The sequence below is a fragment of the Hetaerina americana genome, unplaced genomic scaffold (assembly GCF_022747635.1).
Source record: "Hetaerina americana unplaced genomic scaffold, ioHetAmer1.1.p SCAF_8, whole genome shotgun sequence".
In the NCBI taxonomy this organism is placed as follows: Eukaryota; Metazoa; Arthropoda; class Insecta; order Odonata; family Calopterygidae; genus Hetaerina; species Hetaerina americana.
This window is the reverse complement of record NW_027287427.1, coordinates 23,154,044-23,180,938: the sequence shown is the minus strand read 5'-3', so window position 1 is coordinate 23,180,938 and position 26,895 is coordinate 23,154,044. Positions and strand designations below refer to the sequence as shown.

Here is a 26,895-nt window from a genome sequence, read left to right as displayed (position 1 = left end):
TGACCACACCAGCGTTAAGAGTTACTGCATTAGTCGATCGCAGATTTCATGTGTCCATCCCGCTATTACTTCCAATCTAGGGATGAGCCGAGACAAATAAATCTAAAAATTAGTTTTCCCATCCAAACTTTATCCTAAAATCTGTCAAATAAAGATGTTTAGGCTAGCACTCAATCCCACATGAGCAATTAATTCTCTTTTAATAATATACATTAACTAAAGTGTTGATAAAATATACCGACTTAGCTGTATTGATGGATTTTAATGTGGTAACGTCGCAAGGACGAATTCGTTGAAAAATCATTTGTCAGAAAAAGGGAAAATTTTAATTAAGAACCATTCTAGCTGTGGGAATAATATATATACTGTCACTCAGGGTAGGGAGATCACGGATACGTCACCCCGGAGAACTCTAATAAAAAATCACTCCTCTTAGCTCAGCCTCACCTCTATCCCGTCTCTGCTATTTACAGGGATTTAAAATTTACACATCGATCGTTTAAAGTAACGCAGATATTAATCATGTAGCGTTCAACAGCTGTACTTAGCATAAGGATTTGGCCGCTCCTCGTGGCGCTTTGGCAGGGCACGCATAGACATTCCCATTTGGAATAACATTCTCATGTCTTCTTCCCAAAATGAGCCATGCTTGATGTAACCGTCGGAGCAATATATAAGATATGTAAAAGCAGATCAAATTCTGATTTTTTTTAAATCCAGATCATTTCATGACCTAACTGCGCTCCACTCACAAACATCAAGTGACCAGTTGTCAAGCGGAGACGATCGTCAAAAGAACGGCATTTGCAAAAAATAACCACTGAATACGTATTACTGAATCAACAATTATTAATTGCCACTACCTAGTAATGGATAAGATAAGGAGGCACTGCTAACCAAGTGATTTGGGAATAGCCTTGGTGGAACCGGACGTACATGTGAATTTTTTTATCAAGCAATAATTATCTTCATTATATCTCTGTCCAAATATTGGCGACTGCAAAATACCGTATCATTAATTGCTCTGCCGCGTGGTATATTCACCCATGGTCGAACTCCATGTCTTCATGTCTTGACTGAAAACCTGATCCGCTCCAGTTCGAGGCAGAGTTTTTCTTAAAAGCCTTAATGTAAGTAAGATACGCGAATTGTTGAAAACGTGAAAAAGACGAATGGCGCAAAAATACTCCCATTGTTGTCAACAATGGCTTTTGTGATAGGTGCAAAAGGTTACGAATTATGAAAAAAGTTAACTCTATAATATATGATTAATTTCCAACGAATATAAGTGCTCCTAGAGAAAAACGCAGACGAGAGAAAGGAGGATCGCCCGCCACGAGTTTGCGACGTCGTCTACCAGCCAAGAGAGGTTTCCTTAACCAACTCGCCTAAAAAATAACTGATTCTGGCGTGCGCAGGGAAATAAACATGTGGATTCATCAAACACTCATATCCACTCCTTTGCCATTACCCTCGCCTTCGGGCAATTCCTCATTTCCCTATTTCGAAACCTACGTATCCACGGATAGGTCAAGAAAAACGTCAAGTATTATTGCCGTTCCAGCAGTACAATTTTTGGGATAACTTTATGGATGCCAACTGATAGTTAACATACGAGGTATTTTAAAGGGTTCCTCGTGAAAAGTATGCACAGGTAAGTAAAGCTCCAGACTAGATCCAGGGTTGACAAAAATTCTACGACCAACGGAAATACTTTCCACGCATTTGTTAAAGTATGCTTACGTGTTTTTTAAAATAGTACCCGACTCCGACCAATATATTATGTCTTGGTCAACAAAAACAAGTATGAAGTGAACGTTTTTCACTTTGAACCTGAATTTCATTTGCTTAAATTACGAATACTCTTCTCTTTGATACCCATAAACTTTTTAAACAATCTCCCTTCAAGCGCTTCCCTGCAGTTAACCTTCCAACTTTTTTATTGGCGTTGTATTTACACTAACACAATAAAATAGTGGCAAAATTTGAGTCAGTTTCGCTTCAAATATGATGCTTGTTAACTTTTTATTTCCGTTTTACATCTTAATCGAAACATTTCTTAGATAGTTACCCATTCATTCTCCTTGCATAGTTTCAGTTTCACATTAAAGACAAGAAGCAGAGATCATGCATAAAACTAACATTGTCATTGAAATTTACCACATGAGTCAGGACATGTCTTCTAGATTTTTCCTGAGAGCTGGATTGAACGTAATCAAGAGGCACATATCTTATCACTCAAAGTATTTCCCAGTGCTATCATATTTTTTCTAAGGCGCAGTAACACAGTGATCAACCCAAAATTTGGTTTAACATTGATGAAAATGGAAAAAATTATATTTCAAAAAATATTTTCTAAGGTTTAGGTGTAACCTGTTTGTACTTATACTACGAAATAATTTCTTTCAAACGTTCCTTAGCTGCCAATATATCAAGAAACAAACCAGTTTATGGCATTACATGCTTCACATCTGTGTGGGTTAGAGTTAGAGTAATTACATTGAGATTCAAGCTGGAATGGCGCATTCACCAACCAGACAGCGTCAATTTCTTTCAACAAAAAGCGAAAAATTCCCTTTAATTCTATACTCGACAACTCTTTATTGCCTCTATTAAAAATGGAAATCATAAAATATACATTATCGTTATCCATACTTGATCAATAAAATGAAATAATGAAAGGATAAAAATCACCAGACAGAAATTTCATAAAAAATCATTCACAAATAATATACAAAAGGATTGATGATTCCCCTAGACTTAGCGTCAAGAGGTATGACTCAGAGCTTTGAAAATGACGAAGATTATTGAAGGGAGAGCACTAATTTCAAAAGAGATGACTATCAACCATCTCCATCTACGTCAATGAGTTCAAAGGACATGTGAGTATGCATTACAGTATTGCACTTGAAAATCAAATATTCAAACCACCAAAAACAAATACAAGTAATCTTACCAAGTAAACATTTGCACTAGTAATAGCAGTAACGTCAGTATCCCACGACTAGTTTAAGCTGCGTTCTACGAGCTTATCGATTTCTAGATTTTAATCACAAAGATTTCAATTTGAGTAATGGCCAAAATCATCCTCCTCATCACATCTAAAAGCATGCTCATTGATGTATATTTCAATAACAAGTTCTCCAAATGGTAACAGGTGGAAAACGCCGCTACATTAGAGGTCAGAAATGTCCAATTTCCATATCGCGTTCATGCTTCCCTTTAGAGTGGCAAAAATGTACAGCTTTGACTGCTTCAGAAAATTTACCCGGAGAGATTTTATTTTATTATTATAAGTCATGATTAGGAAATCTGTGGAATTTGGTTAAGTTTCCATGAGAATCATTTGGTTTGCATAGTTTCAAAATGTGGTAAATCAATTGGACGAATAATTTCCCACTCATCATTTTCGAGTGGCTATATATTAAACCCGAATTATTATCTGGTGATTTTACCCCGGAGCGTTATTCCGGGGTATATTTCTTACAAATTATCCCTATCTTGAACTAATGATTTGATGAGAGTCATCGCTTAACCTATACTTCTTTTAATACACTAACTTTGCCTAAGAGCTCTCGGTGTTCGTCATTAAATCCCCTTTCCTTTGACATTTTACACAATTAATAATTTAAAATGAAAAGGGTTTCTTTGAGCATTCGAAAATATGTCGTCGATCATTCCCTTCAACCATGGATGCTATTGAGGAGGGCCTTTTATTGATATATTTAATCGAATATGAAAACCAGACTACTCAAGACCAGGAGGATCGGGATGGTGCGGTGGCTAACTTACAGGCTTCCCACCGAGAAGGCCCGGGTCCAAATCCTAGAGAGAACAAATATTTTTCATTGGTATCCCGATCCCTACTTGAGGTGCTTTGTAGAGAGCACGTTGAGTGAGTATGAAGTCCGTCGGATGGGACGTTGAACTGCGCACCCCTTTGCGCCTTTCGACGAGAGTAGTCTAATGCCGACGCCGGGTTTCACTCCACCCTTCCTTTCCCAACCATCCCTAATGGCGCAAATGACCTTAGTTGTCCGTCACCTCCCAATAAAAACAACTACTACTACTATTACTACCGCTCAGAATCAATTCCAGTTGAATAAATCATAAGAATACGATACATAGTTTACACTCGTGAACAAACACTGCTCTTGAGCCAAAAATGTCACTGTACGTCAGAGAGAAATACAAAGGTGGGCACTGTGGCATAACTCAAGACGTTCGACGAGTTTGAGAGTGCTGCGCTCGGAAAACAACAAGGAAAGAATGAAGTCCAAAATGAGAACCCTAACCTTCGATGCATCCACGACGCTCTGCTATCGAGGACGCTCTGCTATCCTCTCTGCATAGGATTAGGAATAATAAGGGTGGTCCACCGAGGCGAAATTGAGACGCAGAGGGGCCCCCATGGAGCACGCAAGGTATCTCAAGGGTCGTCGGACGGCGCACTGCAGAGCGACAAACGCATCGCGCCATAGACGTATGCAATCTACGGATCAATCCACAATCTCTTTCCCGTACGCTTCAAGCCAATGAGGACAGGACAGAGAACTGTGGCGGAGTAGTTTGGACCTGGTTAGGATGAAACTGTCAAAATATAGCTTTTTGGACCTGAAAAAGGACGAACGTTCGAAAAAGAACTCATGGGTCAGCCTCCTATGCGTGCAGAGCGGAAGCTAGAAAGGTCACAGCAAGACAGAAGCTACATGATGTAACGATGCCCGTGACCTCTATGAAAGCATATCGCATTGTATTCCTTCACCGAGAGCAAAGGTCAGAACAGTGGCGTTCAAAACCACGGCCAAATGAAAATTTTTAAAAAAATAACTCCACTTAATGCATAAAAAGAGACGTTTCAGGCGTGATATGGTGGAATATCATGATTAATTAAAAATAGCAATTTTCCACAAAAATACAATTTAATGCGACCGGTTTCAATGTTACTACATCATCATCAGGTGATGATGATGTAGTAACATTGAAACCGGTCGCATTAAATTGTATTTTTGTGGAAAATTGCTATTTTTAATTAATCCACTTAATGCAATTATTCATTTATAGCTTATTACAGCATTTACATTTCAGATAGTTCAGAGGACAAGAAACTTCAGCGGCAGCAAATTTCCGAAGGAATCATTGATGCCAAATGGCATATCTTAATAATTATTTTACCAATTGGATTAAAAATTGTATGAAGACTCGCTACGATGTTGAATGATTTGGAAATGTGGTTTGTTGTGTCAGGTTTTCATGTATCTCATATGATTTATATCAAATGTACTTCAACAATACAAATAATCGGATGACCTTAGGCGCGGACTTTTTTTTAGTTTCCATGCTCTCCTGCTTTCTTCTTCATAAGTATGTAAATATGATTTCAAACCTTTAGCAAGCTTCAAAATGAAATACCGAGAAATTTACGCTCACATAATCAAACTGAATAATATCTAATCTCTGAAGCATACATGTATATAATTGTGTAGTAAAAATTTTGGATATCCTTAGATGAGGACATATAGTCTACGACTATCGGCGTGATTTCACATTTCTAATCTAAGTAAAAAGATCTCAACAGCTCACGAAAAAACTTCAGATATCAATTCGTGGCTCAAGCCTACAATAATTAACCTAATAATAAATTTATAAGTTCGGCAATTAGGCGTATTACGAATAATGTTTACTTCTTACAGTATCCACGTGAAGCGAAAGTGTAACATGTAACACCGAAAATTACTCAAAAAAAAGCTAATCCTTTTTCATAAACCGAATTAGGAGTCATAATCTCAATCTTAATTATAATCATGAAAAAAACGCTGAAAACGCAAAATCCGCGCTAGAACACGGGAGCGTGGAAGAAATTTAGAGGCATCTACGGATCTGTAAGGTCCCGAAAAAGGCCCACATCGCCGAATTTGGAGAAGGAAGAGAAAGGGGCGGGAGGAGAGACGGAAAGGGGAGGAGAAGGGAGAAAAAGGGAAGGCATTAAGGTCGTTAAGGAGCAGGAGAGAGAGTCCGTGGGGGGGAATTCGGGTAAAAGGAAAGGTGATAGACAGATGAGGGTGAGGGGAGGGATGCGAAGGGGGTACGAGGGAACGACCCTGAGGATGCCGGAGAGCGAAAGTGGTGTGGTATGTGGGGATGAAGTTTTTCGGGTGCACGGGGGGGGGGGGTTGGCGGGGAAGGGCTGAAGAGGTGAGCGGGGTGGGTTGTGGGGGGAAAGCAAGCAGGGGGGATTGCCTCTGATGCCTCTAATGGTAAAAGGTTTTAATGGCCGCCTCCACCGAGTTGGTGTGGGTAATCCTTAAGCGGATTCTTACCGCATTTAGAGCCCTTCGAGGTGGGTGGGCGAGAGGGGAGGTTGGGGTCGGAGGGGTGGGGGGAGAGGGACGTAGAGAGAAGGCGAGCGGCAGCGGGGTGGGGAGGGCGGGATTGCGACACACAGCCGCTTGCTCTTTCCCTTAACGCAGTCGGATCCTGCCCATCGCTTTGTATTGGAAAACGTTAGTCAGCGCGTCAAACGCTTTTGGAAGGCCGGAATAAAAGGAATGTACGAGTTGTCAGCCGCAGAAGCGTTTGCGAGTGATTATGAAAGGCATTCGCATCCGGTGCTGAAGGCACACTATGGACGAGATTTTCGTCAACACGTCCGCAGTTTGACGCCACGTACCTTATTTATTCTCAAATAGGCATATTTTTGCGAGTGATAAACAGAATTATATAAGGCCCACATATTATACATATCCTAAAACAACCCAGAGGAAACGATAGATCTATTTTTTGATTGTTCAGAGTAAAAATATCTGTTCACAGCTTTATGTCTCCAACGTTACTGCAGTAATAACAGTGAAAGCAGTTGAACTTATTTTAGCATTGGATTTTTGTAGCCAAATTGAATGAAGACTCATTATCTCGTAACATTTTAGGTTCGAATTTGACATTGCAATTAATTAAACGGAGAGTTTTCAGTTGCAGTCATAGTTGAACGGCGACAGTTGTACACACCGGATGACCCGACATTGATATCATCACAATTCAACATCGATAAGGAAAACTTATATAGTATTGAGATTCCCCTGGTCTTTTTGTGAAATTTATCCGCGTTTCTCTCTCAAATGACCGACTTAAACATCACCATAAATTGATCCGTTTGATCCACCCATATTCGTCATGTTGTTTTATTCAACAACACAACTTCAGACATTATCAGAGCCATTTGTGTATTTTCTTCATATTCCTCTACTCATTTCACGTTAAGTTCATACTGGGTATGGCTCAAATACTTAGCACATACCCGACGTTCCTATGTTGGGAAATAATATTCGTTCACTAAGTAGAATTTTCTTTCCAGACTGAGTGAAAAGTGGTTAGGAGCATTAGAGGAGCAGATTTGAAGATGGTGGAATATATCTAGTTTGATGCAAAGTAAAAAAGTTAACTTATCTATTTATTTCCATTGCAGGAGTTGGGGTGATTGACCGTAATGCACGGCATGTGCAAAAAGAGACAGTCTCAGCAACATGAATAACTATAATTTGTTGAAGGGTGGAATAAAAGATAAAAAAATCATCTGGAGAAATCATTTTGTCACTGGTTTGCATGAGAAAATCAGATTTCGCTGGTTGGAGGAATAAAATACAGATTAGTGACTACCGTTAATTTAAAATCCTATCTATTTTCTAGTGTCATGTCTACTTAGACAAATAATTGCTTCAAAGCAAAGATAATTGTGAAAAGGGTAATAAAATTCGCGACATAAAGACGTTAAGACAAGGCGTACCATTGTACTAGTAGGCAAGTAGCTTACCCTTCACCAGTTATAACCTTTAAATACTCTCCCTTCCATTATTTGCGCCCTTACTATAACTTTATTGACTCATGAAAGAAAACACACTTAGCAACGTGTGAGGTAACATGTAGATGTAATAATTTGGGGATAAGAAGCTTTTCACCCTCATACGTTGTCGGTTATGAAAATGTATTGACAAAATTTTGCACGAACTAATTTTAAAATGCAGATCAAAGAGGAGGGTGGAGGATTAAAAAAAAAACCCGTCTGCTTCAAGGGCCTCTTTCGTTCTACGTGCGGCATCGAGTGCACCTCCTCCCCCCTTCGGATTCGTCCGGTCAAACCCGTCGCCCCTTCCCCTTCCATTCAACCCTGGACCACTCCTTCCACGTCTGACCACCCGCCAGGGTCTCCCCCTCCGCCCCCAAAAAACCCCGCCGCGACCCAACCCCGCAGGTCAGCGCCGCCTTATGATTGCGCAAACAAACATCTCCTCGGGCACCGGTCCACTGCATCCCCCCTCGACGATGTCCACTCCACGCACACACGTACACAAACACTCTCTTGGCCAATGGTTTGGGGGAGGAGACGAAGGGAATGGGGGATACACGGCTCTCCCCGAGGGATCCGGACATTTGAAGGTGGAGGGGGTCCGTCGAAGCCGGCTTATGCACGCATCGCCCCCGTCATCGAAGCATTCCCACTAAGGTTTTCGCAGAGGAGGAGTCAGGGCAGGCGCCCTTGGCTTCCACCCCTCGCAAGTCGTTCTCCCGATCGAAGCATGCCCCCCACCTTCCACAGCACGAATCTTGGGATATACGGTATTTTTTTCTTCACTTGACTTGCAATAGGCGAATGCATTCCCAGACGCATCTTTTACACCGCGTGCGCCGAAGTTTCGGGTATGCGTGATGTAAAACCAAGAAGTTTTTTTGATCGCGATAATATATAGTCTTTTTCCGATAAAATGTGTGCTCGAGAAGAGATTCGATGAAAATCCTTTCATCCATTTCCCTTTATTTTCAAGCACGGAAGGTGTATGAAAGAAAAAGAGAGAGATTTCATGACATTTGACAAGGTACCAAACAAATAAACCTTTCGTTTATTGCAAGCGTACAACACTAATTGCGTATATGTGCGAAAAATGGCGGCACTAAGCAAGAAAGACGGAATAGGAGAAAGCACAGAAAAATCTGGACAGCCACTCCCGTACAATAGAATTCTTACAAAAGATTCTTAAAACACAATAGCGTCGCAATAAATCTTCATTTTAAACGCCGTCGGTGCTAAAACAATTTACCACGAATATATTTAATGAAATGTTTGGAGAATAAAATTCGGGCAACTAACCTACAAAAATGTCTTTTCGTGTATTAGCCCGGCAGGTCTAATTTAAGGAGCATAGCTCTGTCACATTAAATTAATAAAACCACCGTTACCAAAAAAAAACAATTTCGTGCAGGAAATGGTGAACGTAGTGCAAGCATGAGACAGAAAATGGTTTCGTCAAGAAAAATCAGGCCATCAAAAAAAATACTCTTCCAAGGAAAGCTCAATTAATCGTTTCTTATATTTTACATTCATTTTGTCCTCTATCTCACTACTACCCAAACGTTAAAATAGTACTCCCTTTGAATATTTACGCAAACCTAAATCACTAATGATTCCCTTACAACTCTGAGGATTTCACTATAAAGGTCAATCGCCCAATATAATCAAGAAATCGATCGTTTTCCGGGTGAAAAACTACCTATACGATAAATGTTTACCTAGTCTCCAAAAAGAAGATGACCAAAAATAAGAGCATTACGACAATATACATAACAGCTATACGTTTATTGATATTTTAATTAGTTCAAGATCCAATTTATGTATTTTAAATATTTACACTCCTATTATTTATGTAAAATGTGCATAAGCGTGCGTCATATTACCATTAAAGAGCTATTGGAAGCGTAAGAATGATGTGAATATTATACTAACTAAGATATTGAGTAATATCTAATGCTATAACTATACAGGTACCCGTGGATATGTTTGAGTAGATACAATGAGTCACCTTAATTCAACTGTTCTGGTATCTCGACTGTAATACAAAACTTTAGAGATGAGCGTGAGTCAGTTGTGAGCATTTCCATAGCACCTTCCTGGCCTATATTCGAGAGAATAAGAGAGAGAGAGGGAGAGAGAGAGATTGGAGTACTCACGGATGGAATGTTGTCGTTGGTGCAGACTCCCTCCGACAGGAGCCTGTCACGAATCTCCCACGCAAAGATCGAAGGGCACTCCCTCTTGTAGTCGGCGATCTTGTTGACGACAGGCGTGGTGGCCACCCGCGGCTTCGAGCCCCCGATCGCCCGGGGCTTGATCGACCCCGTCTCGTAATACCTGCAATTAGAATTGGACACATGGTTACAGGACGGCGAATAGCGGTACACGGATAAACTCAAAATGGTTAGGGTTTCACAATTCAGTAAGTCGGGCATTCTTATTTTAAGCTTAAAAATTAAATCTGTACAAGCCATTTAATGTTTCTTATTTTCTGACCAGCAAAAAATCGTCTTCATTTATAAGTAATTGAAGTTTTTTTGTGTAAGTCAGTCCACCGTGTACTAATAATGCTGACACAAAAATAAAGCATTGATATTCAACTCTGAGCCACTCCATGCGTAGATATATCTGGAAAAATGTCTCCCACAACTATGACACACCAGCAATGGCATAAATTAAATTTAATTACTATGTGAAACGAGTATATCCTTATGCTTAGCATACATTCGTAGGGAGTGCTTTTAATGCAGCCATAGTCGGCACTACAGCATTGGCATCAATATGATTGAACGGCATTGAACTAATTCAAATCGGAAGAGAATATTAATACAATGAAATAATAGGAATTCGCGATAAACAGTCGTCGCAAAAAAATTTTAAAAAGTCAAAAGTCAGATATTAAAGTCGGGATCGGGAAATAATAGACTTGTGACATTTGAATTTAAGACACATTGGAGAGAGAGCCTTTCGTGCCACGATTGCGAGCAGGGGAGCGCACGCTTTTAAATTATAATCTTAGCAGCCCATTCATTCCCCTTCGCCAATCAAACATGCATCTCCGTTACAGGTGGTGTCGCGCCCTTCCACCCCTCCCCACCCAACAACCCACCCAAACCGCTCCTTTTATTCCAAAACCCCTCATTCCCTCCCTCTGCCCGTTCCCTATTTCAAAACGCAGCAGCGCCAGGGCCTCACACACGGCACCCTCGGGAAGCAGAGAGGGAGGAAGAGAGGGCAAAAAATAAATAATGCTCCCACTTCCTCTCGCACGACCTCTGCTTAGGAGGCGGAGGGAGTTGGAAAAGGGAGTGGGAAGGGGGGGAACTTTTTTGGTAAAGCGCTTGCATTAAACCTGAATGGTAGTGTGTTCTTTTTTTTGTTTTTAATGCTCCTTTTTATTCCTCCTTTCCTCCCCTCTGCCGGGTGGCAGAGCAAGAGGCAGGGAGAGAGAGAGAGGAAGGGAGAAGGGGAGAGGGAGAGAAGGCTTGCGGGACCGCGTTGGAATGGAATGAAGTCGTAAATTGTCGCTTCAACTGCGCTCTCTACGGAACAAAGTGAAGGGGCGCGTGTCGACGACGGGGTTAAATGAAGTTAAAAAAAATAAATATGTGAGTGTGTGTGTGAGAGAGAGAGAGTATGTGTGTGTGTGTGTGTGGTTGTGTGTGACTGTGTGCGCATAAAAGAAACAAACCAACAAAAACAAAGGCGAAACGAAATAAAAAAGGGGGAGAGCGTGAGGTGGGCTGGGGGAGAGGGCGAGGGGGAGAATGGAGAGTGGCGTGAGGGAGTGGGGGAAGGATTTAAAGGCGAGAGAGGGCAAAGAGAGAGAGAGATAGGGAGGGAGGTCGCTTGAAAAGGGACGTCGCCAGGAGGCGCCGGGCGTGGCGCCGAAACAGGGCACAGAGTTCAGGTCCCGCGAGCGACTCTCTTTCCTTTCCCTCACAAGAGCCTTGAGTGAATCGGCCACTTATCAATACTTAGCACTCTCTTGGATTCGGCAAGTTTGACAAAAAGGACATCGTCAGCGTGTGCCGCAGGCTTATTGAAAAAGTAATTCAACTCTCCTTTCCGCTGGGCTTGTCTTTGAAACCATCCCATTTTGCCATGACACAACGAAGCGTAGTGGACGAGATTTTCGCCGTCCTGCCTCGAAATCCAGATGATAAGAGAACAACGTAATCACTACCCCCACCCCTCCCAAATCCGCTAAGTATTAAAATGCTATGGGGTTTTTTTTTCTCTCGGAGAGAGAATTCTATGGCTTGAAGAGTGAAAAGGAGCCACTTCCTTTGACCTCCGAGATGCGAACTAGTAACATTAAATGGCATTCCATCCTGTGCCCTAAGACAGATATGAATACTGCGCCTGTGCAGTATATTTCCACCTATCCTATTCCAAGGTATCTACTATCAACATTAGACATTTAAAATAGGAAAAAGGCTCTTAAGGTCTCGGAAAAAAGAATTTTTTAAACATTTTAATCACATCATAATTTCCTTTTAAGAGCCATACACTAGTTCTATTCATCATTTGGGCACATATCTGATATTACTCGAATCCATTTGCTTCGTGGAAGACGAAACTCCCCAGGGTCATTAGCAACGTGGCGAATGATGATTGTATATAAAATACTAGTCATCAAATCTGATGAGTGAAATTTTAATTTATTTCAGATAAAAATACATATATATATATATATATATATATATATATATATATATATATATATATATATATATATATATATATATATATACATTCAAACACGAAATCCCGCCAAACGGCGAATAAATACTCATATATACAGAAACAGATATAAGGAAAAGGGATAGGAACACATATAAAGGACGAACACAATAAAGGTGGGGAAGGCGGAATCGAACGGATCACAAGAGTAAAAATATTTCCTCAACCGGGACTCGAACACCGGATCTTTCCACTTGCCGGGCGGATGCTCTTAACCACTTGAACTATCGAGGATAGTCAATTTACCCTGAGATCCGTGGGTCTAATATGTCGCCAAGCGCCCCGATTCTTTCAGCCAAGAGATGGCGTCAGGGGGCTGTTTCACCCACCAAAGGAGAAATAGACAATACACAAGGAAAGGAAAGGACAGTGGGTTAGAATTCATACAACATCATACAGGAAAGGAACAGTGCGTTTCGTGGCACGCATAGCCAGAAGAAAGAGATGAGCCACATTGGCCAAATACACATTCAAACACGAAATCCCGCCAAACGGCGAATAAATACTCATATATACAGAAACAGATATAAGGAAAAGGGATAGGAACACATATAAAGGACGAACACAATAAAGGTGGGGAAGGCGGAATCGAACGGATCACAAGAGTAAAAATATTTCCTCAACCGGGACTCGAACACCGGATCTTTCCACTTGCCGGATATATATATATATATATATATATATATATATATATATATATATATATATATATATATATATATATATATATATATATATGTATATATATATACACACACACATATATATATATACACACACATATATATACACATATATATATACACATATATATACACAAACACACATATATATATATATATATATATACACACAATTTTTTCAGTTCTTTCATGTCACATCACCTAAATTTCAATTAACATTTATATTCTTCATACGTTTCTTGATCTGATAGATTTCGAACAACCAATGGCTTTTTTTGCAACTCCTCCATAACAACTCTGACTCTATTCTTCAGAAACGCCCAATTACTCTCAATGTTTTTCTTGAAATTACTTGTGAACTATTTTCTACAATTTATTTCAATAGAAATGATTCCTCCCCGTTTCTTCATTTAAGATGGAAGATGACTTATTCATGAACGTAATTTAAAATAGTACACATATAAAAAGGTATTGAATGGTCGTTATCCGCATGAGATAGAAACCACCGCGACAACTGTAAATAGTCAAGAAGTTAACGGTTTTCCGAAGGTCACATAGTTCCTACACACGCGGTCGTTTCTTTAAATAGCACTCTGCAAACAGCACGCAAATGGGAATGAGTACTTGTCTCTCATGTGCAGAATCCTGACTAAAAATCCTTTCACTCCAAGGAATCAAATTTGTCTCATTCATGAACCCGGGCACTCACCTACCACTGCATTAACATTTCCTCTCATAATTTAATAGAATTAATAAATGTGCTACAAGTTTCCAAAGTTATTTCAATTCTCAGCAAAAATATTATTGAGTAGCAGTATTACGATTGGATCATAGACCATACGAGTGTGCGTAGATTGCAAAAGGATGAGGGAGGAAAAAAATCCCTTTTGCAACTGGTTGGATCGCACCAACTAGCGTACAATCACGAAACGTAACGACTTATGTTCCTTATGGTTTTATCTTACGACAAGACCATAAGGAACACGGAAAAGCAAGCGGTTTCATGCCTCAAAGCTAAGTATAGTCCCTTCACATGGTTCAATGAGAAAGATTCTCAACTTCGGCCAACAGACCTCCTGAACCCTGGACCTACCGATTAAAATGCCTACACAACGCGGCACTATAACTTATCACCCCGTACCCTAAAACTCTCCTGCTGCCGGTATGCCTCATAGCCGACACTGTCAAACTTGAAATGGCTTAAAAGTAAAATAAAGATAAAGGAATTGTTTTTCACTTTGGACTTATGGTTCTTATATCGGCAAGCTAAATTTTCTACTTTTGGATTACAATCAAAACATTCCAGACAAAGGGATGAAAAATTACTCAAGGGCTTTCTGGACGTCTTGGTTTCAGGCTTGTTTAAGCAATAATCTGCCATAAAAAGATGAAATTACACCCACTGCGAGTTGACCTATGCGTATCATGTTCACCCCACTAATAAAACAACACTCTAAGCGCATGCAAACCGGGAGCGAAACCAAGGGAGGTGAAAAATATGTTTTAATCGAAGGAATCAATGCACCTTAACCATATATCCTTTGTCGAAGCTAATGCTATCTGAGGATAGGAAGCATTCATATGTGAAATGTTAAAACCAAAAGAGGAAGCAAGGTTATATTGTAACGTTAGAGATGAATATTGTTGGAGAAGGGTGAAGCCGCATGGTTGAATAATTATACGGATATAATTTTACTTTGGTACAGTGAACAATAAACGCTTAAATAATAAAGAGATTTTAAAAGATAAATTTCATATATTGACATAGACTCAATGAAGATGATTTTTACCTAGATAATTACTGAAGGCTTTTAAGGCTGGCATGCACCCTTTCAGGAGCACTGTACAGATGTCACACATTCCTCAACAACACGAAACAATATTTCCGACAGGTGATCATATTTTCCGCAAAATTCCAATTCCCTGCCTGCATGGAGAGTGAGTTTCTGAATGTGGAACATGATGAAACTTGGCCAGACAGACGAACTGGAGACATCTTCTGCCCCTGCTCCGAGAAACGACTCCGAAATCAATCTTCCATTCCCTCCCACGCCACTCCCTCATTACTGGGTTAGACGGAGGCGGGGATCGGCCGGCGTCGCCTTTCCCCCTCCACGTGGAGAGAGAGAGACACCCCTCCCTATAGCCTCTCCCTCCTCTTCTTCCTCAATCGCTCGGAATGAAAAGACGCCCCCCCCTCCCCCCGAGGAGGAGACACACACTTGGCGCGGACGAGTTCTCACGTCGGCCACCGAGCGAGATATCCCCTCTTCGCCCCCCCCTCCCACTCCAAGCTACCACCAACCCACCAGCAGAAGCTCCCAAATCATTTACTCATTTTTTCTCTCCCCCTAAACTCCATTTCATGCAGGTCGCGCAACGTAAAATCCTTGAGAAGGGCGCTCGTCGGGGAGTCCGTGAGAGTGTGTTTTTGTCAAGAAAAAAAATTCTCCCCAGGCAAAAATTTGAGCATGTGCTGGAGACCGTAAAGAGATTTCAACACGACCGTCCAAACCTACTTCTAGCTACCGTCGAATAACTGTGACAATAGAAATGTGATACCAATGCATCTTCCCCGTCGTCGCAAAGGCATTCATCATTAAATACCCCTCAACGACAAATCAGGATGTGCTGTCAACGGTGGCCATTCCCATCGCAATAAATCTCTGGGCTAAATTAAAATCTTTAAAATTATGACTTGCGATTTGGAGGAGAATTGCGGGCGGGACAAACCTCGTAAAATAACCGAAAATAATTCTTGAGAGGGGCAGTACATGCCTTGCTTTTTTGCATAAAATCAAATTTCAATAAATAAGTTAATAACCGCGGAAAGTTTTCTCGATCAATCAGACCAGCAAACATAGTATCCCCGTCATTCTTCAGGGAATGTTATTCCGAAAAGTATCTTGCAAATTCCATATTGATACCACCCAGCTAAGTTTATTGAAATCACCCATCATCCCAGGTTCATCTGCATGATAAGGAGTCCTCCCGGGTAAAAGCAGAGCTCGTAGACAATAAACATGAAGGAACTCGTAAGAAGACTTGTCTATGTGCGAGCTCTCCTGAGGAATAGGCATGGGCCCTTCGGAAGCCCACCAATCATTTCACGTTTCATTTTTCTCCAGCATCCTTTTTTAAAGGAAGTCGAGCGATATAAACACAGGGAAGGAATGTGTGTGTCCGTGTGCGGGAGAGAGACCCGGGGCGTGGGTATTTTCGTCGGAGGGAGAGTCCGGGGCTGTGCCGGAAGAGGGAGGGCGGGGGGAGAGAGAGAGAGAGGGCGAGTGCGCGCGCGGAGGGTCCTTGGCGCCTCTGAATCACAGCAACCCCACCCACCGCCTGTCGCCTATCACCTCGCCGTGAATGGAGAAAACGGAGCGAGCGGAAGAGGGTTGACGACAAAGAAATGTTTTCACTCGCTGGCTGCATCCGTGGCCTGTGCTTTGCGATTCCAATGAAAAACAAGAGTCCCCTCTATCCTCGAAAGCCCCCCACAGAATTGAATGCGTGATCGGGCTTCCAGGGACTTGATTTGGCTCGCGAATTTTCTTTCCACTGCGAGTTCATCTGGTATTCTCTTCCCATTTACGTCCTAAGAATAATATTTCAAAACTCTGAGCCTAACTTAAAGTTTTCCATTGGATTTTCTTGGACGTCATGTTCACCACGTATATATCGTAATATGAAAGCTGAGATAAGGAATTCGCCAATTACTATATTATTCTCCGTCACAAAGTGGATATGCATATCAGTTTGAGAGACAAGGCAAATCAACAATTATTGAATAGTAATTTCTTTTAGGGGTAACGGAAAGCAGAGGTCATTAACCTTTATATGTTAAATGACCATAGTGCCTATCGTAGAGTGGTTACCTACAAGGTGAAAATAAACTTGAAACTGCAAACAGAAGCAGCAATTACATATACTTCGCGCTAAGTATGCATTTCCTACATGCATTGGATTCTAAATGTGCGATTTGGAGTTCAAAGGTACTTATTGAAGGATCCTCAATAATATTACATATCCTTACGATACTTTAAAAACTTTATCTCAAATTATGCATAAATTTAGCCCTCCAATATCGAGTTTGGTTCCTCAGATTTTCCATTCTCAAAGCCGGACAATATTCTTCCTTCCCTCTTTGGTCAAACTTGAACTGTTCCCCTCGCCGACTGCCTTCAACTCCGCCTTTCGATTTCTCCTCCATCAACATTCCCTTTGCTCTTCAGATGCACGCAACGAACCCACTTCCTTCCCCCGTCTTCCCTTAATATTTACTCTCCTTTCTCTAATATATTTTCCGTTTTTCACTGTTTCCACCAATCCAAACCCTTCAATGTTTGCTGTCCGAGAACGATTTTGTCGAACACACAATCCTAGGGCCCAACTTTATAGCCTGACTCCTTCCATTTACTTCTATTTACAATCCTGATCCCTAAAAGTAAGATATCTTTCCAAAGGAAAAATCCTCTGTCTATGTACGTTTTTTCCCAACTCAAAAAGGTTTTGTACCATCTCTAATTAATTAAAATCTTATTCGGGAATACACTGCATAAATTAACGCAATATAATAGAGGGATGGGTGAGAGCAAACATTTTCATGAGGGTATGTAACATTCTTTTAACAAATGCTCAGCTGCCCTGCGTTCGCGAGCTTGAGATAGATTTCCAACGGCCTTGCCTCGCATAGAAACTCCACATCAGTGGGTCGAGCCTCCGACTCTCCGCCGCACAAACACGTCACTCCGTCCACGGCGACGTCGACGGGGCGAAAAATAACACCCACCACCACACGCATGCACGCCCACACACTCGTGCCGATAAGCGGCCCAAAAAAAATGACAAAGGAAAGCCCATGAAAATGATGAAAACTACATCTTTAAAAAAAATACACCCTAAAAAATCAAAACCAGAGCTCGAGAAATACGTATGAATAAATAAAATTTAAAAATAAATGAATAACACTGCGGCGCTACGCTGAGCGCACTCCGGTCACCCTCAGGGGTCCTGGCTGGCACGCACGATCGCGAGCACGCACGTGCGAAGCGGAATGCGTGCGCGAATGCGATCGAAAGGAAATGACGACCTCCTGCCGCCCCCTCTCGGTTGGATTTCACGCCGCGGCGGGGCGAGCGCTCGCGCGCCCAGCCCTCCGAGCCGCGTCGACACGTGCGGGGTCGTTTGATTGTTGCGGTTCCGAGAGGGTGGGGGGAGCGGATTGTTGGCTGGCGGCACGGTGCCATCGGGGAGGGGCGGGAAGGTGGTGAAAGAGGGGTGGATGGGGCGTGGGCAGGGGGAGTGTGTGAGGGAAATCATCCCTGAACCCCCGACCCGTCCAGAGCGCGACAATCACCGTTATCGAGGGCGAAAAATGGGGAGTAATACCTACGGTCTGGAATCAATACTGCGGGCGTGGAGGGAGAATTGATGGGAGGAGAGAAAAGGAGACACTATTCGGTGCGTGAAAGTGATGAGGGGGAGAGAGGGTGCTGGCCGTCGAGGGTGGTTTGGGGGATTGGGAGTGAGAAAGGCGGAGCGGCGGAAGGACTGGAGAGGTTTGAGGTGGGGGGAGAGATTGGGCAGAATGTTGGGAATATAATGAGGAGATAGGGAGGGGGTGTTCAACTAGGGTCACGAAGGGGGAAGAGACTAGCAAGTTAGATGATGGGAAGATAAAAGTCCTTTATTGGGTCGTAATTTAAGCTACAGTGGGAGGCACACGACTCCTCTTGGGGATGGACAGTTGATGAGCGCGGGAACTGGATTTGAAGGGGCTGAGATACCCAGGGGCCCCATAGTTTTGCATTCCTTCCAAAGATCGGTGTCCACGCTGTCACATAACCAGACGATAAATCATGATCAAAAATTTAATACCGTATTTTCCCATCGATAACGCCCGCCTTATGTATAACGCGCATCCAGAACTTTGTAGTTATCATGAATAGGTATAGATACCTCGCGCGCAGGGCTTCATAGTTATCTTGAACGTGTATAGATTCCGTGCATTTGTATATACATACATATATGTGCGTAAAAATTATCTATAGTGTGTGTAAAACTACGTCTATATCGGATGTGGGTGTGTAAAAATACGTCTATGTTTGGATTTTTCCAATTTTCATTACATAGGCGCATCGTCATTTTTTCGATCATCTGAATATATTTGTATAGATAATGCGCGCGTTTTCGATGGGAAAATACGGTAATTTTATTTCGTATCGGCTTTTTCCCATTTCAAATCGGATCTATCTTTTTAAGCATTCCTTGACCCTATTCACACTTTGAATTTCACGCTTTTCCTCATTTACTGGGTTTTAACATTGTTCTGTAAGAATAAATACAAAAATGCCTCCGAGAGGGTGAATAACTGCTAGGGAGCACCACAAGTGTTACAACGTGAGATTTAACTCGCCTCTTCAATGGCGAGATTCTGCTCAGAACCATGTCAGCTGGCAATGGATTTCCCTCTCGAAATTTGCAAGCAGCACACTAAATAATACCATACTCGTATTTCCTTTTAACTGAAAGCTTCTGCTCCTTCTTCAAAACTTGAATCCTGACATCCCCAAACACTCAACATGTAGTGGCTTGCCTAGTCTTGTGTAGATTTAACTGAGATAACAAGAGCCTTCCTACACCATACATGGAAGGTTCGTTCCATCCAAAATGCTTAATCCTTTCCTACTCCTACCTCATTAACCCGACTTTTTCCCTTATATTAATATCAACCATTTAACGAGGATTTTAACTATCTAATTCATTCTGTTCAAATATTTGCAATGGCAACTGAGTTGGGATTCGAACATGGGATACTACTTCCAACTAATGACCACCGTCCATTTCGAGATCAGGAATAATTCTGGGGCTTTATTCTCAAACAGATAAGATTGAAATTGACAAATACTCTTACCCTTTGCGTTATTAATGTGGTTTCTCAAAAATATTGCCTGAAGGCCTACATAATATAAACCAAATTTTCCTACTCCGATTTCTCTACATCAAACACAAGTGAGAGCTAGCGATTTTTTTAAAAGTAAGACAAGGGAATTAGGACCTACAGGCCAGTACTCCCGGGTAATTATTTCTAATTTGATACATCAATGGCTTGAGACGATTTGGGCGCAAGCAGGATAGAAGGTATGTTATTCGTAGTAAAACTTTTTCAAGGAATGTGACAGGTCTGCCTGCAGTGTGGAGATTTTTTAAACCATCTCCTACGAGCTAATGTCATTTATGACCGTCAGCTGCGAATTCTGTATGGAAAGAGGCTGGCACGCAGCCGTTCACTCACCTCCCGAGGATCTTGGAGACGCATCCGTTGGACACCTGCAGGATGCGGGAGATGTCGCACGGCCTCGCCCCCGAGTGCGCCAGCTCCACGATCTTCTGACGCGTCGAGTCGGGCAGCGGCCGACCGTTGACGTACACGCCGCCCAGCTGGTTGACGCCGCTGTGGCCGGCTGCGGCAGACCCGCCCCCGACCATCGAGCCCATCATGCCGGACATACCGCCGCCCCCGCAGCCGGAACCGCCGCCGAACCCACCGCCGCCGAGCGCCCCCATGCCCACGCCCGCGGCACCGGAAGCCCCGCCACCGCCGCCACCCGGCACCACGCCCCCGCCGCCGCCGCCGGTCCCGCCACAAGGTGACCACACGCCCATGCCCACAGCACCCGAGAGAGAGAGGGGAAGGCAAGTTACACGGCGTGCCGCCAAAGGTATCGGGGGGACACCCAGGAGGAAAGGGGGGTCGCGCCCCCTTTATCCAAACACAAACACACACACACACACACACATACAAAAGCACCTCGCCTCCCTCCGTGCTCTTTTCTATTTATAATAATAATAATATATTAATGAGGCAAAAAGGTACGAAATCAATTTCGCACAATTTAATTTTTTTTATTATGAAAAATAAGAACAATCACAAGCACACCCAAGCCCTAGGTGGAGGGGATCCCAGGCGGGAATTGATCCCGCGACCTCTGGGTCAGTAGGCGCTAGCCCGGAGCCACCGGAGTAGTTTCATCTGTATAATATACTCCTATAATTTGTTTCGTCAGCGCTTTCGACCCCGGTACACTCGAGGCCTGAATGAGCCAGCTGGGACGCCGTTTGGAACATTTTCCACCATGACGCTTAAATCCCCAACAGAGAAGCACTAATATACAACAGCTGCGCTGACCTTCGAAGATATTAACGCGGCTGATGAAACTCTCCAGTCCAACATACGGCGTAACTGACGCAACTCCTACAAATTGGGGAAAGAGTAAAACTTGAAATCAAAATGTTCCCATCTCATACGTAGAGAATATAATCAACTGAAATAATCATCCTTTAAAAAATTTTTGGGATAATCAGTCAAATCCCTTTCAAAGACCTTATCCTTTAGCATACAATCCGATTAAAACTATTTTCCGCAAAAATAGAAGTAAGATAAGAGATACCTAAATTCTCCGCTGGAAGAGGACGGCTTCGTCCGGTATCGCCCGATACCACACCATGACAGCGATGTTATACAGCTTCTAACACAATTCCATTGATTCCTTCCCAAAAATGGGCTAATTCTCCAATGAAAATTCACAAATCCTTTTATTGTTATTTCATATCCAGATACTTTCACATACGAGGGTCATCCGGAAAGTAGTACCCGTTCGTGCCGCATGAAGTGCTGACGACGCGAGTAGCCGCTGGACGAGGTCAGATAGCTTCAGTGGCTTGTCTGCCTTCTCTGAGCCAAGTTGCGTGACGCTAGCATTGCCTGTGTTGTTTCTGTGATTGTTTACAATGTTTAAAAAAATTGAGAACGCCGCCAGTTGTGAAGTGAGGGCAGTGATTAAATTCCTCAATGCAAGAAACGTTCGCCCATGTGATATTCATCGCCAATTAAAGGAGGTGTATGGAGACAATGTAATGGACGAGTCGTCTGTTCGGCGGTGGTGTCGCAACTTCAACATGGGGAGGGGGAACACACACGACGATGAGCGTTCGGAGAGACCGTCTGTCATTACAGACCAACTGGTGAGCTCAGTTGACGAATTCGTGAGGAACGATCGGCGCGTCACAATTGATGACATCTGTGAGCATTTTCCCAATGTTTCTCGAACAATTGTTCATGAAATTGTTAAACACCATCTGCATTATGCAAAAATTTGTGCAAGATGGGTCCCTCGCGTATCTCAATGAGCTGGCGGCGAAGGACTATGCAGCAGGAATACAGAAACTTGTCACACGTTATGACAAATGCCTTAATTTGCTTGGAGATTATGTTGAGAAGTAGTTTAAAGTATCCTCTTTCAAATAAAATTTTTTATGTTTGTTAATATTTACTTTTGTGTCTTTATTTCACGAACGGGTACTACTTTCCGGATGACCCTCGTGTGTGTATATATATATATACATACTTTCCAAACCGCACCTCTGCCAACCATTTAGCATTCACAAGACGCACATCAGTGATAATGTCCTTGATATCTACCAACAATTATTTTTACAAACCGTCTTTCACATGAAAACGTATTAACTGTCGGGATATAGTTTTGAAACAATGGCGTTTTGCTCCAGCTATTATTATAAAACCTATTACTTTGAAAATATTTGAAACGTAATTTCCGAATAGAGAAGAGCAAAGGATATAGGTTGATATCACCATAGATCCATCCCAATGCAGTAAAATTAAACTGGCAAAGCTTTTCATCTGGTGCATTTCTCAAATCTGCGCTCTTTTCAAGCTACTTTGCGAGCATGTAAAAATATGGGGAAGGGTGACTGGACAGTAACTCAAAGACGAGATTGACGAATTTCAAGGCAAATAGAAGGACTTACCTAAGTTGAGGTTCCGATACAAACGTATCGTTAGCCAACTAATAAAAATCAGACACATAGATTAGGCTAAATAATAAAAGCCTCTACTCCAGGAATCAGATTCAGATTCATAAATAAAAAAGTAGTTGGCAGTAATATGAGTGAAATGCTAACGTGATTTACTTAGCAAATTTATTTACTATGTTATTATTAAGAATTTAAGTTAAATTTTTAACATGGGCAAGAAACATGAAAGTAGCATGGAGAAATATTCGAAGGAATCAACAATAAAGCAGTTGTACAAGGGCGGACATCTCTGGTTTTACTGCACCAACAAACATCATAAACTCAAAATAGCAGCATTACCCTTCTTTGAGCGAGATTTTTACAAGATTAAACATCAAATTTATGAATATCATTGTCCCGTGGTATTGACTGTAACTGCAGCCATAAGCAGAATAATTTATTTACTGTAGTAAATACGTTTATTGAAATTCAATTTTGACCCGCAATCTCAAAACAAAAGCATTCCCCGATCATAGATATCATAATTTTAAACTTAAAAAATTAATGCCTAGTGTTTTTATATTTATTCAAATGTCTATTAATATAAAGCATGGAGTTTCGTTTCTCATAAACGCAAACAATAAACTTTAAGAGGACTGACGAAAGTTCCCTAGACGTTAGGTTTTCCTGCGAGAAATACAAATACCGACTAGAAATAACTGAATGATAAATACGTGACATTATAAGAACTTGTCTCTTCATTTGCAGGAGGGAAGATTCCAAGAACCCTTCCCTCCTGTGAACACGCTCCTGCGGCTCTCTGTTGATATAGTTCTCAACGGTAGTTGAAGACACCAGAAACTAAAACTTTTACGCGTTTACCGAAAGGGCTTTCTAATTTAGTCCCGAATGTTTATAGGGAAAGGAAACCGTGCTCCCTGAGCTTAGCTCGGTTTGGATTCAATATCCAATGCCTAACACAAGTACCATCTCACAGAGTCATTTACTAAACAAACCTAATTAACCGTCCCGAAAGAGATAATCTGTTTTCTTACGCAGACTCGCAAGCGGGGGCGTGGGTGGGGGGGGGTGGGCACGAGGGCGGAATGGGAAGGGGATGGGGGAGAGAAGAGTGGGGAGAAGACAGGCAAGTTAGGGAGCTTTCCTTCCAGCAAAAGGGGATTCTTCGTTCCCTCGCTGGAGGGAGATCACGAGCCCGAGAGAGCCAACAACTTGGGAGGTCGTGCTCTATCGGCCTCCTCCTCCCGCGCATGCGCCCTCGCCATTTATGCAAATGAACGTGCGGCCGAGGGGGTGGAGCGAGGGGACAGCACTTTTCCCCTGTCCACCCCTCGAGACGCTGCCCTCTTACTCGGATCCCTCACCGCCAACCGCGCGCGGCCAGCCGTCTCGGCGCGCACCGCGGACGAGGGCTTATCTAATGGGGGAGGCGGCCCTGTGGGGTGGGAGCCATCGAAGAGGAGGGGTCGGGCGGGTCGGAGATCAGGAGGGGTGTTTTCCGGGAGGAGAGAGGGGGAGGAAGTCGCCGTCTCCACCGCGGGTGGCACACGGAGATCGCTAATTGGCTGAGCGCATTAATTAATTGATGCCATCGGCCGAGCAGCGACTTCACTTTCGTGACCGCGCTTCGCTCGGCTGATCGCAATGTCCGAGGGGCTGCGTGTGCTTCCGTGCACGCCGGTGTGGCCACTAATCCCCCCCGCGGGAAAGAGACGAGGGCGACGGGATGGGAGAATGGCCGATAACCCCCGACGGCCTCGCCCGAGCTCTTGATGTCCTCTGATGAAGCAGGTGCGCGTTCTCCTACGTGGAATCCATTACTCTTTTTTTACAAATCAGCCAAAACATTTCGCACGCGACAGTTTTCCACCACAATAACCAATCCGAGGGTTGGTTTTGGCAGGTGAGGGCGGAGCTCACTTCTTGCTAAGCTCTGCGAAGAGTGAAATACGAGTACATTCATGGAAGTGGCAGATGAGTTGATTTCCTAGTACCACCTGATATTTTGGACATATACAAGGACCACTATGAAAGTTATGCGCATTTTCTGGGTAAAATAGATTTATCGATCGTACTTGTAAAAATGCCTAAAATTCTTCAAAACACTCTCCCCCATGCATCATAAATACTCTTGCGACGTGTCTGCCACGCCTGGAAGGCACCCTGAAACTCCTCGACGGGAATTACTCTCAGGAACGTTGTACAATGCTTTTTGATGTTTTCCAAGGTCTCCCAATTCTTTCCTTTCAGCTCTTTCTTCAGTCAGGAAAACAAAAAAAGTCGTCCGGAGCCAAGTCGGGATTGTAAGGGGGCTGGGTGACCACCTTTGGGGTGATTCTTTGGGCTACGAAGTTGGTAACGATGAAGGACGTGTGGCTGGGAGTATTGTCATGGTGGAGATTGAACGTGTCTGTGCCGTGTCACAAAGTCGAAAAACACATTTCACATGGAGGTACGTCTTTCCACTCAGACTGCTCGGAGCGAACTGATGACCAGCCGCGTTATAAGGACATATCCCCTACCCCATTTCCCGACCGGTTTTGACGCGCTGCCATGCATAGTCGCATCACAATAAAATCATGCGCATTACTTTCATAATTGACCATGTGTATGTTCTGGGATTCAGAATATGTATCACCTTGCTTGTATTACGGCTGGGACTGTTCAGTGGCACATATCGGCTTCGAATCCGGAAGCCTGATTTCCAACACTCTGCCAAATAGGTTAACCACAACACCATTATTTTATTAATTATAATAGGTAGGCAAAACGATCCGTTTTCGTTGTCTTTCGCGCTCTATTTGTCAAAGAATGGGGCTCAAGTTTCAAGTCGAATATAAATCTCTGTATTTCGTTCATACAAAGCAACTTAGGGGAAATAAAGATATTGCAGCACTTATAAGGTTTCTTAAATAACTCTTTGAGTGTAATTATGAAGCTGTGTAATAGGCACTTCAGCATGAACTGTACGTAACTCGGGTACTAGCTCGTTTAGACCGAGGGTAAAGGTTATATTACATTTGTCGAGTTTATAATTTTCGTTCTTGCATCTCGAAGGGATATGAATAATATCTTTTGTTTAAGTTATACTTGGAAGAGGGATATAAAATTCAAATCAAAGACGAGGAGAGGCTTATTTAAAAAAAAGAATGATTTTTTCATTCCTACTATATTCCTTCCAGTTTGCTTTTAATTTACAAAGACGTCAGCAACTGATTTGAAAATTCAACCACATACTTCATAATTGCGGCTTATTTTCTGATTTTTCATTACATCTATTTCCAACTGTCGTATTTTGCTTTTTCGATGTTTTTGGTGACAATGAAAGTCAACTTCATGATATTTTGGAACAATTCTGGCCTTCAAAATTAAAAATGTAAAATCAATGTAGTATATTTAAAAATTTTCTTGCTATCAAGTTACCCCTCATTTTTAAAAGAACAAGTTATTTCCCCCAGTAACGGTCACCCTATGAATGACGATCTTATTAAATTGTTTAATTAAGGTTCTTTTCCTAAAATAAACAATATATTTCCATGTAAGATCGATACTATTAAGATAAAACTATGGTTGACTAAATTATACCAGCTGAGATCACGAGCGAATAAAACGCAATGAATCTGATCGCTATCGCTTAAAGGAACAACTAATTTGCTTAATTACTGACAGCCCCCGGGTAAAACTGATATGAGCGAAGATGGATGACTTTTCAAAAATAATATATTCGATGAACACAGGTAGATACAAGGGAATCTTGACGAGCCAGATGATTTAGTTAAGTCCATAAATGAA

The 26,895-nt window shown here is 42.3% G+C and overlaps 1 protein-coding gene across 1 annotated transcript in view; it reads right to left on the bottom strand.

Annotated features, from left to right (window-relative positions):
• Positions 1 to 20,934, bottom strand: part of LOC139697962 (paired box protein Pax-6-like) — a gene marked incomplete at its 3' end in the record, with an annotated part of 189,087 nt that extends 168,153 nt beyond the window's left edge. The window contains exons 1-2 of the mRNA XM_071596818.1: positions 20,564 to 20,934; positions 9,997 to 10,177 (exon numbers count right to left, since the gene is read on the bottom strand). Of these exons, the coding sequence (XP_071452919.1) occupies positions 9,997 to 10,177; positions 20,564 to 20,934 (552 nt within the window). The remainder of the gene's footprint in view (positions 1 to 9,996; positions 10,178 to 20,563) is intronic.
• Between the last annotated feature and the right edge of the window lie 5,961 nt (positions 20,935 to 26,895).